Source organism: Dermochelys coriacea, chromosome 1 (genome assembly GCF_009764565.3).
Source record: "Dermochelys coriacea isolate rDerCor1 chromosome 1, rDerCor1.pri.v4, whole genome shotgun sequence".
In the NCBI taxonomy this organism is placed as follows: domain Eukaryota; kingdom Metazoa; phylum Chordata; order Testudines; family Dermochelyidae; genus Dermochelys; species Dermochelys coriacea.
The window spans coordinates 101492413-101507494 of NC_050068.2; the positions used below are offsets into that span (position 1 = coordinate 101492413).

General features: G+C 38.8%; 2 protein-coding genes across 2 annotated transcripts in view; one reads left to right on the plus strand and one right to left on the minus strand.

Moving 5' to 3' along the window:
• The window catches only part of ITGBL1 (integrin subunit beta like 1), a 246213-nt gene extending 231749 nt beyond the window's left edge, over positions 1 to 14464 (plus strand). Inside the window, 6 exon segments of the mRNA XM_038373930.2 lie at positions 459 to 560; positions 563 to 604; positions 5629 to 5682; positions 5685 to 5741; positions 7236 to 7275; positions 7277 to 14464. Coding sequence (XP_038229858.2) covers positions 459 to 560; positions 563 to 604; positions 5629 to 5682; positions 5685 to 5741; positions 7236 to 7275; positions 7277 to 7325 — 344 coding nt within the window. The 3' untranslated portion in view covers positions 7326 to 14464.
• FGF14 (fibroblast growth factor 14) overlaps positions 10534 to 15082 on the minus strand; it is a 205685-nt gene continuing 201136 nt past the window's right edge. The window contains 1 exon segment of the mRNA XM_038373943.2: positions 10534 to 15080. Within this exon segment, the coding sequence (XP_038229871.1) occupies positions 14983 to 15080 (98 nt within the window). The 3' untranslated portion in view covers positions 10534 to 14982.

A 15082-nucleotide genomic window follows, 5' to 3' on the forward strand; every position in this document is an offset into this window, starting at 1 on the left:
CCAGCCTTATCTGTCGATTCAGATGACCCCTTTCTGCCAGCCACTTATTTTGTTAACACTGAACTGTGCTGTGGCATATGGATCATCCAGGCCACAGAGAGGGAGAGAGCTCTGTGGTATGCCCATTGTGCTAGCTGCTATGTTGGGAAGGGAGCCACAGGAAGTGGAGGAGGGCAAGGGCCCTTGCAAGGGAGAAGAGCTGGGGCTAGGGAATTAAGAGGCTAGAGCCCAGCCATTCTTTACATTACCTTGCTTAGCACAAGGCCAGTATAGCCGAAGACGGTAATACTTCCTGTCTCGTAGGCATGCTGTACCAGTACATTCTGACCCAGAATGAGCCCTGCCTGGGGGTTCAATTAGGCAATTTCATGCCAAGCTGCCTCAGTGTTTTCCTCAGCTAGAAATGTAGGTAGTTTCTCCTGTCTGTGTAACATGCTTGCTCCCTGCTGTCATTACAGGCCATGGCCTCTGTTCTTGCGGTCGATGCGTTTGCGAGGACGGATGGTTTGGACAGTTGTGTCAACACCCAAGAAAGTGCAACATGACAGAAGATGAAAGCAAAAGCTTTGTGAATCAGCCAATGGCATATTGTGCTCGGGAAAGGGTAAGCAATGCATTGGTAGCTGAGCTACCTTACATCACCGTTCTGGAAGATTAAAATGTATGGACGTGGGTTGTTGTTTAGTAACACTTTCTTCCGAAGTCACCCATTGTGACTAGAGGGCAAATGTAACTGGCTTCATAATGCATCTAACCTTGTTATCACACCCACTGTGTCAAACACTCCCTACGTGCACATGCATTCAGCTGCTTTGCTCTCCAGTGCCATTTGCTAACAGCATGGGATTTCACAGAGCTGTTTATTGTCTGCGTCTGTCTTGGGTAGTTATATCCTATGAACTAAATTATGCTATTTGATTGAGTACTGCTGAGTGGCAGGGGCTGCCTGTAGCAAGGTGGTGATAATAAAGGAAAGCAGAGTGCCTCAAGTAGCACTATGGGGTACGTGTTGCGCAGCAGCACATGCTATGCCTGTCCAAAAGCCGCCCCCAGTGCTGTCTCCCCAGCCTCAGCCCATGTGAGGGGGAAGCAAGGCCTTGGCAATACCCACAATCTCCCTAAGACCTCCCCGCCCCCTTTAAAACATTTTTAAACATATTATCTGCACTGTTGTGTTTTTTCACATCTCCAGCGGAAGTCCTGGCTGCCTTCATATGAGTCCAGCTGTACAGGTTTGGCCTAGAGAGAGAAATAATTATTAGATGCTTCTGAAGTATAACTAAACTAAGCTCTTTTGGGGTATTCTCTCTCGGAACAATTTATTTCACTGGAAAGAGGATTTCTGGCTCGCTATGGTGTAAACCACCTACATGAAAATATCACCCACACACCCACACACACCCCCAGCAGACCAATGTGGGAGATGAAACATGGTTCCAAGCCTACATCCTGCCTTCTTTGATGCTGGGGCTAGCAAATGGGGGGAGGTAGGAGGCTGAACCAACCTCTGGCACAAGCTACAGCAGTCACCACCAATTTATGCCAGCCAGCTGGAATGGTCTCCTGGGAACGATGCTGCTGGCTCTAGAGTGCAGTACTTTCTGACCCCACCTGCTCCAGTCATTCCACTACTTTTTCCATAGCTTCCCCAGTGAGGACAAGGAGCAGCAGCAGCTGGTGTAAAGCTGGCTGCAGGGTTCCAACTCCCTAGTTGCCTCTTTTTGGGAGTTTAATTTCGTGCAAAAGGAATGTAACCAGGGCTAAAGAGCTGGCCCTTTCTCTTTGGGTAACATAATGGGTCAGAATTCTGTTCTTGATTATTGTACCAGGCTCCCTTCACTGCTAGGGTGCCTCCTCCTGGCTGCTCTGAGGATTAGCTCCTCCCTTTTCTGTTGCTTGTTCATGCACCCTGCTGCCCCATCTCTCTCTGCAACTCAGGGAGCTCTCTCTTTGTGGCTTGGCCCTCTGGCTGGCTCGCTGTGTGTTTTCCCCTTCTGGGAGTTATCAAAATCTCTCCATCCAAAATGACAGTCTTCTCCCCCACTCTCCTAATGGTGCCACTTCCCCAGTGGCTGGTAGGGGAACCGGGGCCCACCTTCTACTCTGGGTTCCACCTCCGGGACTGTCCAATCATCAGCCAATGTCTGCAGCGTCCCATTTTGCTGCTGTTTCTTGGAGCACTTTTCCAGGCTTTCACTCCACCACCTTCTGGGTAAACCTGCCTTCAGAGCTAGATCTCTGGAGGTAACTACTCTTCCTGGGTTTCCTTCCTTCCCATTCTAGCACCCAGAGAGAGGCTGCAGATTCCCTCACAGCACTCCTGCTTTGTTACCGACTTCCTGGCTTTATACCAGTTGTGCCTGTTTCTTCTCAGAGGGGCTCCATCATCCCTCTGGGGTTACTTAGGCCACCTAATTCCCTTCAGTTGAGGCCTATTCATGTAATTGGCCCATTCTAAGCTTGTGTGGATGAACACCCCATCACAGTTATACTGTTTATTTTCCCATCAACAGGCCCAATACTACAGAAAATGAGGAAATTCCACCCACAGGCAAAACGTTGAAGAAGGAAATGACACAATTTCACCATTGTTTGATCAAACATAGCTGTCTTTACCTTGAAACTTGTACAGGAGAGCAATGATCTTGGGACTTACTCCATTTTAATCAAAGACTAAAATTCTTCTCTGCACAGATGTGGTCTCAGGGTAATTGTTACTATAAATAGTTAGAGGTGAACTGAAATGATTAAAACAAGCCGGTGAGCAATTTATGATCCTAAATAAGTATAAACCATTTTTTTTTGTAACTTTAAAGGCAAAATAGTTGAACAGCTATTCCTCGTTGTAAAGATGGCATAAAGCTGTCATTCCCAAGCCCCATCTCCTGCTCTGAGAACTCCTTAGGCAGACCCCACAATCGAACCTGCAGCTTGAACTTTTTAGTTTGAGGCCAGATCTTCAATCTGGCCAAGATGCATTTGGCACAGAACCAGGGGTGGAAAGACAAGATGTATAAAGCCACTTTTGACCACCCTGATGCTGGGGCTGGCCAGGTATCTGTCTGGTCTCCCATGTAAGTTGGAGCAGCCTGAAGGTAAGTTATACCCAGCAGTCTATGGCCAAAATTTTCAAATCCGATTGTCTAAACTAAGGCTTCTAATTGCTATTTAGGCAACAAGGGTGAAATATTTTTTCAAAAGTGGTTTGATTTAAGAGCACAACTCCCACTGACAGCTTGAATTATGTCTACACACAAAATTTATACCACATTAGCTATGCTGGCATAGTTAAAACAGGACAATCCTGCTAATGTGGATGTAGTCATATCTGTATAAATATGCTTATACTGGTGTAGCTTATTCCTTTATAGGATGGGGAATAACTAAATTGGTATTGCCAGCAAAACTGTGTCCACATTAGGGCTTTTGCTGGTACAACTATATCAGTAAAAATACAATCAAAATAAAGTCCCCCTCCCCCCCCCCCCATGGAAATAATTCTACTAGTAGGTAAAGCTTGTGAGTATAGACCAGGTGGTAGGCACTTCTGAAAATCTCCCCCTGCATGCCTAAACATGAATTTGGGACCTTAACCTTAGGCATGCAGGTTTGTAAATATTATCTGTAGCTAGAGTGAATGGCAGGGTCCAGAAGTACTAAAGTAAGGCCAACGTTGAGCCAGTTCTCTGCACACCAGTGCTTTTGTTTGTGAAATAACTGGCTTGTCAATAGCCCATGCACTAGTGAGTACCTAGCTTCACAGCTTTTTTCCAAAGTGACAACTGATTTGGGGGTGCCTCAATGTTTGGATGTCAACTTGCGATACTAGTTTTCACAGGGTGACTGCTCAGTACTTTTTGAAAATGAGGCCCCTTTAACATACATCAAGCGTTACTAGTCACTTTTTCAAAATCTTGGCTTGCTGCCTGTAGTAAATATTCTTAACAGTGAAACAAACACCCACCATGCTGCTGCTGCTTCAGAAATAGCTATAGGGCAGCAGATGGTTGCTGTGACTATGCTGGACTCAGGTTAGTCAGTGAGACAAAAGGATCTGGCCAGAATTACAGGAAAACTACCCTAACTAATTAGACTATTTTTAATTAAAGTGAGGAGGCTCCCAAGGCAGGAAAGAGTTTTTGTAACATACTGCTACATTATGGAACCTGATTTATTTAAGTTCCTTTTACATGTTACATGTATTGTACTGTCTACAAAATACCTTTAAGTCTTGGTTAGCTGTGAGTTACAATACTCTGCTTTCTTCTAAATGTTTCTTGCTAAAATTCACATCCTGTTGGCTCTTCTTGGCATCAACATGTGTAGCTGTTGGTGCTTTGTAGTTGATTGGAACTAGAAACACCTGGCTTAAATCGATCTCAAATACATAATGAAATATAAGATTGGCCAGTACAGTAATCTTTAAATTATCTTACTGTATTTGCTTTCCTCCATTGCATCTTTGTGCACTGAATATTTTACCCTCGGTTAAAAGTTAATATTTCCCTATTTGCATAGTTTAATAGGCGGCATGTTAATAAACCATAGAGAAATTCATGTTAAAGTCTCTGTTCCCAAGTATAAGTCCTTATTTGTATATTACAATATGTTGTAGTTTAAGACAACTTATCCCTACACTAATGCAGAAAATTAACTCTGATCTACCTACAGTAATTCAGAGAATATTATGTTTTTAAAAAGGGTCAGTACCTGTGCTACTTTGACGCTTTTAATTAATAGAAATGGATTCAACTGATAAATAGTACAAGGTTTGTTGAGATTTTTCTGGGGAATGTTCAATTGATTTACACAGCTCAAAATTTAAAGGAAAGTTTCCACTTTGAGTTTTGACTGTGGGCCTGAGCAAAAGCCCTCTGAACTTAATGGAAGATGCAGATTTGACTGCAATGGGCTTTAGATCAGGCCCTGTATAGATTTCTGTAAATTAAATATCTTTGTCTAAGGTATATTGTATATTTTCTGGGGCTGGATTATCATGTGTTTCTCTGTTTTGTACAGCACTGAACACGATGGCTCCCTACTGTAATAAAGGAAAGCCTCTTGAAATGTGGGAAAGAGTGGGATTTTTAAAGTGTCCAAGTGACTTAGGAGCATATCCTGTTGAAAGTCAGTGTACCCTGTACTCCGAAGGCACTTAGACCTTTTGAAAATTCAACCCGTAGTGATCAAAAACAAATGGAAAGAAAAAGGTCAGAGCAGCAAGGTGCTATGTGTGTGCCTTAAACAGTATGGGCCATTTTCATCTCAATGCAATTTTATTGACTTCATAAGATTGGACCAGGCATGATTTTGATTCATCTAGCCACAAATCAGAACAGCTCCTGGGAAGAGTAGCCTTGATTGTGATGCTCTGGAACAAAGCAAACTTCTAAATGTGAGTCCTGAATAAATAAAAGAAGCAAAATCAAGGCATTACATAAAACACCACTTCATACTCAGGATGACCTGATCCTGTAAAGGATCATTTTATTCAATAAGCTTTAGCTTGATGATCTTCTTTAAACAATAGCTTGTTAGATGGCAATTGTGCATGGGTCTGAGATGTTATAGCCCAGCCTGAAAGTGCTGGTGCCCTATGATTGCAAGTAATAATCTTTGTGATTTCAGGTTCCTGTCACTGTGGAAAGTGCATCTGTTCATCCCAGGAATGGTACATTTCAGGGAATTTTGTGAATGTGACGACAGAGACTGTGACAAACATGATGGTCTCATTTGCACAGGTGCAGTACTGACTAATACTTAATTGTTCTGAGAAGCAGACTGTGCATAAATGCAAATTGAAGTTAGACAAAACCCAGAAAATTCTCTTTGTTCATTGATGGAAAGGAGGAGCACTTTCCTATTAATAAAATCACTTTAGCTGTTAGATAGTGTTGCTTTGTGTTGTGATGAATAATCAATTTAACACTTTGCAAGGAAAATTTGAAATCCAAAGCATGAATATGAATAATTAAATCACTTGTGAAACTCATCCAAAAAGTAAAATGCTTTTGTCTATCACCTGTTCCTGTACGGAAATGAACATGTATGAGAAGGTTGAGATTCAGTGGTTTTCTGTTACTATCACCATCTTTACTTCATTTTTTATGATGAATGTATGTAATGCATTAGAACCATTTAGTCTTAGAATCCTTGGTAATGCAGCAGGAGCAGGTGCTTATATTATGATGAGGGGAATAGTCATGTTTTTTTCAGACTTCCTTGGCATCAAGACAACTCTCACTGGGATGGTGAGATGCCTGACAGTCTTTTTTATGACATGTTGGATGCTGACTAAAGTCTTTTGCACCTATCTCAGGGTTTAGATGGCAGATGCAAAGGGAAATGGGTAGACTGCCAACGCTTGCTTTTAACATAGAAGGGAGAAAATCTAGTGACAAGCAGGAACATGTGATCTGTTTGATTAACTTGCTATGTGTTCCATGATGAAAATCATAGAGGACAATCTCTACATCTTTCCATCTAGAAAAAGCGTTGCTTAGCAATGTTCTTCTATAGCCGGTGGATACAGAGGTGGAAGAAGACAGAACTATGTGTCTGCTTAAAGAAAGAATAGGAGGAAGGGTATCAAACATGAACGATGGAGTCGGGAGTTTCGGGTTCTATTCACAAATCTGCAACTAATTACTTGGCTGACTAAATTTCTAAAGCATTCACTGAGTTTGAGTGGCCAACTTGAGATGCCTGGGGCATTATTTTCCACCACTCCACTTGAGTTTGTCACCCGCGAGTGATGGAGGGGTTTGAAAATATTGGTCTTAACCTCTGTGCCTCAGTTTTTCAATCTGAGACTATTTTTTGTCAAACACTCCGAGTTCCTCAGCTGAAAAAGGTGCTTTTCAATTTCAAAGGTTTATTCCTAATACTTTTCTCTTTGCAACAGTTTAACTTCAGCTAAATAGTTCTAGTTTTTCCTTACATTTTGAAGTATAGTGGGAACACTAAGACAACATAGAAACAGCTTGGGTCCAAACCATGATGTCATAATTACAATAATTATTATTCTGCTGATGGCATTGCTGTAAAGATCCCATTAATTATTTGAAATGTAGGGTTTTGGTGCTGCTCAATCAAATGTAAAGTGCTCTCTTAAAAAAAAAAAAAGTAAAGGGACAGTAAAAATGTTTTATTATGGCTTGTTTCTTCCTATAACAACACAGTTTAATGCAGTACATTTCAATTATGGTAATTATCTCCTGTTTGTTTTGTTCTAGGCAATGGTGTATGTAGCTGTGGAAACTGTGAATGCTGGAAGGATGAATGGGAATGCTTGTGAAATCTGGCTTGGCACAGAATACCCTTAATCATAACATGGAGCATCAAGGACTGAGGGGTTTGGTTTTTTTTTTAGGCTGCTCGAACAATTAAATGCAAGGCAAACCACATAGAACCACCACCAGAAATATTCAAATAGACCAATGTAAGTTTCTGTGTTTCATAACAACCAACTGCAGGTTTACTCTAGCTCCTATTGAATTAATTTGCCACACTCACATTGACTTCCAGTGGAGTGAGATTGGCCTCGAAGTCTTAAGGTTGAATTCCTGGCTCCATGAAAGTGATACAAGAAAGCTTTATTGTATAGTTAGCTTGTTGTCAAATCTCAACCCATTACATAACGAAATGGCATTCGTATAAAAGAGTAGAACTGGCTGGATATTTGTCAAAAATAGTATCTGATGCCATTTCTGGTATCTGTCAAATATATTATTATTTGGCTGGGTTTTTTTCTTCCAATTCTGATTATTTCCCTGCTCCAATAACAAGAGAAGCTGTAAATTGCTCCTCAAAACTAATTAATTATTTTAACTTTTGTCAGAGATCTGCAGTTGTATAACTGAGATCCAAATACCTAAGCAATCCCAGAGAGTAGGCCAATGACCCAAATTATAAAACCAGACCCCAATGCTAGAACAGAACAATTAAAAAAATAAATCAATCTTAATTTCTGTGGTTACAGTATCATTAAGCTGGTTATCTAGTCTTCATACTATACTCTCAAATACATAACCTGTAGGATAAGATTTTTTTAAAAAAAATCCAGATAAATGAGTTGCTATATTTAATAAATATCTTAGAACTTGTATGTACTTTTATCATAGTGTTATGTATGTACACTTACCTAGTCATCTTAAAAAGAAAAGCACATGAAAATGTATTAGGTAACTTTTAGGATCCCAATTCTGTATGCTATTAGGACTCACTGTTTTGGAACAGATTACACTGTCACACATGATATTCACTATATCTTATTACTTTTATAGAAGCTGGGAGTCCAACCGTCAACTGAATTAGAAAATCAGGTACATTATACAGCACACTGCTGTCAATGAAAGATGTTCCAATGGTGGAAACAAAATAATTTAATTGCAGTTTTCAAACAGTAATACAAACAGTGCAGTGGTATGAACAAAATTTTTATTTTTTATCAACGGTGAAATGCTGCTCAGTGTGAAATTCACATTGAATTATGAAAAATGCACAACTATATTGGGACTTCCCTAAGTTATTTACATTTGAATCTTTTTTCCCTCCTACAAGTAGGTTTGGCAGCCCTTTAATTCTTCAGAGCGAAAAAAGATGTACATTTTCTTTTCAAAAGTGATTGAAATTTTGATTAATTACAAAAAAAAATTCCCAAACTTTGATATTGTTATGTTGTGATGTAGGTGTCAAGTTTCAGGCTTTTAGTTTGATACAAGACTAAGAAATAAGGAACCTGTGTATCAACTAAAAATGGTATTTCCATTATTACACTAGAAATTTGTTTTTCTTATAGAAAGGACATTGATTATTTAAATTGGAAAATACACCAGTACATAACATGTAACACTTATTGTGTGAAAACTTCAGGTGCGCTATTGAAAGGTTTTCAACAATCATTTCCCCCCCATTTAGCTTGCTCTTGCTCTGACCTCATTTTCTTTTTAAACATAAATGTGTAGCTTTTCAAAGACCATGTTCTCAGGGAGGCGTAATCCAGTCACCTCTAAATGTCTGTGCATAACTTATAAATGGGAGTTCTGCACATTCACAGAGACAACTATACCCAAAAGCTGCTACTGCCTCTCCTTAGATAACCAAAATATCAGGCAGAGTTCTAAAATTTATTGATACAGCATAAACAAACTTTGAAGTAAAACAAGTTTTAAAATCACATTTTATATTTTATGGTTGTAACCATTAAAACTGTACAGAGATTAGGTATTTCACTGTGTCATTTAACATTTGCCAATGCTGGTCTTCGACTGGTGAACACAAGCTTGTTGGTTTTATTTATATATATAAATTAACACAGACCGGAAATCTCTTATAGTAATAAATGTCTTACAGATGTGGGTACTTCTGAGTCAATGAAAGAGAAAAGGAAAACAAGCTTCATTATATCTCCCATTTATGTACAGTACTTTGTACAGCTAACAAAGTAGAAAATCAATGTTTTTTAGATTGAATAGATACTTGGTATCATTTAAACAACTAGCAAACAAAGATATAAATACTGTATCTAGCTATGATATTTCAGGCAGCCATATTCCTAGACTGGAAAATGATTCTCTGTAAAGCCATAAATTGCTGGATATCTGTGTGTCATGTAATATTTGATGTATTTTATTTTACTTTGTGATTTTGTTTGTTTTCCTTTTAAGTTTGTAAACTAAAAACATAGAAGTGATTCTAATTTCTAGTAAGACAAACTTTTAAACATTTCCACAACAGGTTTGTTTTTTAATTTTCAGCTACTGGGATGGATTAATATCGCCTTATTTAAAAAAAAAAAACATTTTAAAATTCTCTTTGACAAAGCTAGTGCCTGGGATTAAGTAAAATATAAATTATCAAAGCAAAACTGTGCTATAAGCCATATAGTATTTAGTAAGACTGCTCAAAATGTAATGGATATCTATTTTCTTTTCCATTTTTATTCTTTTTTGTGTGTGTTGCTTGAACAGCTTTTTTTCCCACACTGAGGAAACCAGTGATATGAGTCCCAGTCCATCTTCTATGCAGCTTATTCCTTTGCTATAAAATAAGACTTGAAGATAAATATTATTGTTTCATGTATGTGAAAATACTGTCTGCCTAAATTGTAAAAGTAAAAAAGAGGTGCAAGGGAATGAAAAATATTTCCCATTTAATTAACAAACAATAATTATGTAACTGCTTCCAGGTCTCAGGTAAACAGTAATTATAGAAAGAGAAAGCTGGTTAGATAAGTGGGGAGTTTGATATTGAACACATATACAGTTCTCTATTCTTGTGATAAAAAGGGCAGCGTCTGAAAAGTGCTGAATACTACTTCTGAGCACTCTCAGCATTTGGCAGGATTGTGGCCACTCCATATAACTTCTTCTTGGGTTTCAGACATAAACTTGTTGTTCACTGTTTTGCTTGTATCAATGATTTAGCAAAGGGAAAGGATTACTGGGAGGGTAAATGGTCAAGCTCTCTTTCAGAGGTGTGTAGCTGGAGATTTGATCATGTACCCCTGGCTTGGTGTTTTTGATGCACTGCCCTCCTTCTTTCTGGAATGGTGACTCACTTTACTTCTAAATTATATTTCGTACTGTAGTCCAAGGACAAATAAAACTAAGTTGAATATTTTTACGACTAGGCTCTAGAACAAAAATTTTATTACATTAAAAAAAATAAATCATAGCACTTGCATTAGACATCCTGAAAAAAATCTTGAAATGTATTGCACAGCTCACAAATTTATCCAAAGGAGCATTTAAACAAAACTATACTATGTCTAATTTTCCTCCGTTTTCTAACCTGAATGGAGTTGAATATTTCTACTTTGTACCATAGAACAACAAGACACACCTTTAATACATGGGCCAATCTCTGTCTACTCGATTGACTGCTATAACATTACAGCAGCAGAGAATTTGTCCCTCTGTGTGTAAACGATTATGAGCTTTACAAGATTCTTTCAAGTAAATACATTGTGAAAGAAGGTCCTTTTTATTCTTTTGTGGGTTAATTTTGTTATACAAATCATATGGATGAAAAAATGACAATACATAAACATGTTGATTTGAGCGTTTCTTAAAGAATAGGAGAAGAAGTAAAAGAGGTGTTAAGTGAGCTACAAATCACTTGTGATATTTCCATAGAAGCTACTATAGCTTTTCATAAACATGACCAAGCTGGTAAGGGTTCATGTGAATCTATAAACACTTTTTAAGCACAACTAAAATAGTGCTTTATTCAATTTGTACATATCTACCAAGAACTGTGTGTGTATGCGTGACTGATATCTTGCCAAAATTGTTGCTGAAATAAAAATGAACTTTTTGTTTCAGAGGGAAAATGAAGAGATAATGCCCATCTGCATTATTAACATACCTGTGCATTAGTGAGATAGTGAAGAGATTGCGATTTCTTTTTTGGACCACTGTGCAACCCAGGCTCTCTGGGATTAAATAAAAGAAAGAAAGGAGCAATACAAAACACAGCATGCAAATGTCTGGCATACTGTAGAGTCACATACATTGCTGAACATGGAAATACAAACACAAAATCTGTAAATATAAATTAATTCATCAGGTTTACTATACAGGACTTTAGTAGTAACAGACAGTTGAAATAGTTTTCACTTAATAGCAAAATTAATTTTTAGAGGGAACAAAATGGCGAAGTCTTATCCTGGAAACAGCAAGAGAGGTAATATATCAAGGAGCTAAAATTTTCTTTGGCATGGTAAAGGGGGAGAATTGAGTTTGCCAACTAGCTACATGGTTTCACTATATTGTGGCCAGTGCAATGTTATTTTGCACATTCTGCTTGTTAGATAAAGTTGTTTTGTTTTTTCAATATATCTTCATATAAACATTTTATTCAATATGTTGCCTCTGTGTATACAACAAATGATAATAAACACCAAACTGTACAATGCAAACCAACTCTTTGCATATATGTATGTAAGTTTAGTAATACATACCAACAGTTCTTGATATGCATGGCCTACTACATGCAGTTCATCATTGCATCCTCTTCCCATGCAACAGACGAGACAAGAGACAAAATTAAAGGAGTGACCAAAGCACAAATAACAAAGACTCCTGTGCTCTATGTTTAAACAGACCTTTAGAAGAAATTGTTTTAAGACATCCATTCACAGGATTAAACACCTTTACAGGCAACCCATGTAAACAAAAATAAAACTGGTGATACATTTACAGTACATACTAGTCATTTACAAAATAAATTCAGCCTTAATTGTAACTAGTCAAACTGGTTGGCAGAGAAATAGCTGCCTGAGATGTAGGATTAATGTTGACAATGGTAATGTATATGGTCTTGGGACACCACTCCCAGAGAGCTGAAATTCAAAGGACCAGCTTGTGCTCTCTACATCCTCAGGGCATACCTCAGGCAGTTCTATGGCACTTTCTCATCTCTAGACCCTGCAGAACCACCTTTGTGCAGTCCAGGGTCCAAACTGGGCAGGCTGGAGACTGAGTGGGATAGGGCAAGAATGCACATAGGCTCCGTCACCAGCCCTGTGAACATTAGACACAAAAGATAATGCAGCTTTTCAGCATAACTCCCTTCCCAATCCCAAGAGGTGCTACAGCAGAGGTGAGGGAGGCGGGGAGGTCAGTGAGGCTCCAATGCCAGGACGCCACCAGAGAGCCGGGGCAGAGCTCTACTCTGGTAGTCCTGGCCTCCTACTGATCCACTGGGGGAGGCTTCATAGTCTTTTTTTTGGGGGGTAGGGGGGCACACACAAGTCCCACCCCTCCTGGTGGGATGAGATGGGAGGCTCACCACAAGGGGTGTCTCATAGAGATTTTCTCCTTTAAAGCCACCAGGTGAGGGGATGATCTGGGCCAAAAGTTACTTTTTGCACATTTTGTCACAGCATTAACGTAGCTTTGTCTTGTTAAATGCTTAAATACTTACAAAACAAACTTCACTTGATATGTTTCACTCGGCTCTTTAAAAAGACCCAAACTTTGTCTGTTTTGAACGGTATCTAAACAAGGAACCTAAACTATCAAAAGACTCATAGCAGCATTACAATAACCTACTTAAACAATATGCTGGGTTACTTATTAAAATGGAACCCCTCCATCCCCCATATGACAAGCATGAAGAGTTAATGTAGACTGAATCAGTATGCAGCTAAACAGGCCAGGAATTTGAAACAACTGGTGGCTGTCACAGAGCTCTGTGTACTGCCATAAGAAAATTATTTTTTTCACTACATACAATTGCTCAAAAGGGAAGGATGAAGTTTGTCTCCCTTAAACATGATAACAGCAAGAGGCCAATAGAAGGTTGTCACACACATTTTGCCAAAACCCAGGTACTTGTTGCCCTTTCTGAGAAGCAAATGCCTATTAAGCACACACAGAATAGCCTTATTTCAGTCTTTTGAAAGTATGCGACTAAATATTTGAAACTCATTACCTATAGTATTTAACATTACAATGGCATCTTTGTTGTACTGTCTAAAGCTTATTACCCATTTCATTTTTTTCTCAATTGGTTTCATGACAGTTAACTGACACCAGTGAAATGTCACCAATATTTTTCATGAAGCAATTGAAACATGATCCAAGGACTCAATATCATAATGGGTTTGATTTCCTCTAGTTAGAATGTATAATATACAGAAAGCAAGGCAAGGCACCGTGTATCTAGCAACTTGGTGGGAACATCCTAAAAAGCTGGGTTAGAGGTATGTACTGGGTTACAAGGTGAAATACATAGGACTGGACTCTGCATGCTGAGCTAAATTTTGTTTGTTTTGTTTTCTACTAGACCCAGTTAAAAAAATTTAAAAGTATAATTTTAAATATATTTAAAGTATAATTTGTAACTACCCTTTGCATTGGTGCTGCTAAAAGAACACAACATCATCCTTGCCCGTGCTTTGCTGAGGAAGAGTGGAAAACAGCCAAAATAATGATGGCATTAAATTCAGTTAATTAAAAACAGGAAAGGATTAGATCTGAACTGGATTTAGGTAGCGCAATTCTTGTTAGTCTTAATTATTGGTTTTCAAACAATGACAATTAGTAGGTGAAATATGAGCCTTAATTCAGGCCTACAAGGCCTACAGAGTTCTTTGGACCCACTTTCCCAAAAATGAGTGGGTCTTGCTTGCTGGGGCAAGGCAAATGTTACCATTACCAGTAAGCCTGTGATATGTATAAAACACACACACAAAAAGAAACTATAGGGAGATGTTAAACACTAGTCTCAAAATTTTTTCTACTGGTCATGTTTGACACTTTTCCCACCACAATAATGCCAATCTCAGGAGCATGGTATCTGTTACTAAAGTGTATTCACATTTATCAATATTCTAAGTCGGAGACAATGATTCTAGTCTTCATAGATATAATTCATAATAATAGGTTTTTGAAGGCTTCCTGATTCCCTGAGTGCTTTCAGAACTAAGCCACCTGCAACATTTAGAGAACCACAATCCCTGCAAAAGGTCACAGACAGTGGAGCAAGCAGCCTTGTAAAAAAAAAGGGAAGAAGAGAAATCCTAAGAGCACAGGTTTACAGCATCTAACTAGAAATTACTTGATATTATCTGTGTGCTACAAATAGAACTTAAACACATAGATTTCGCTGAAACTGGGACTCAAAAAGGGATTATGGGTAACTGTCAGCAGGCAAGGTATCAAGTGTACTTGTGAAGTATGTCATTCACATGAAGTGTCACAGTCACAGAAAAGATATTAAAAAGGCATTCCATATCTGGTAGGGCATTCCTGGTCTGAGTTTAGCTGGTTATCCAGGTTGTCTTCTTGTTGTGGGAGGAGCTACATGTTGAGATTTATCCACTTGCAACAATTTAGTTCAGAAACAGCAAAAAGCAAGTATTCACTTGCCTCAAGCTAATCCACAGACACAGAAGTTGGAGAGTCCGGCAAGGATAAATTGCTCAACTGTATTCAGGGCCTCAATAAGTCACAAACACCTGTGAGGATCTGGCTATGTCGTCTTACTCTTGTTCACTGGTTTGCCTCCATTCATTATTGCAGATGCACTTGTGCTTTTACTTGGAGTTACCCCAGCCTTTGGCACTGTTCTC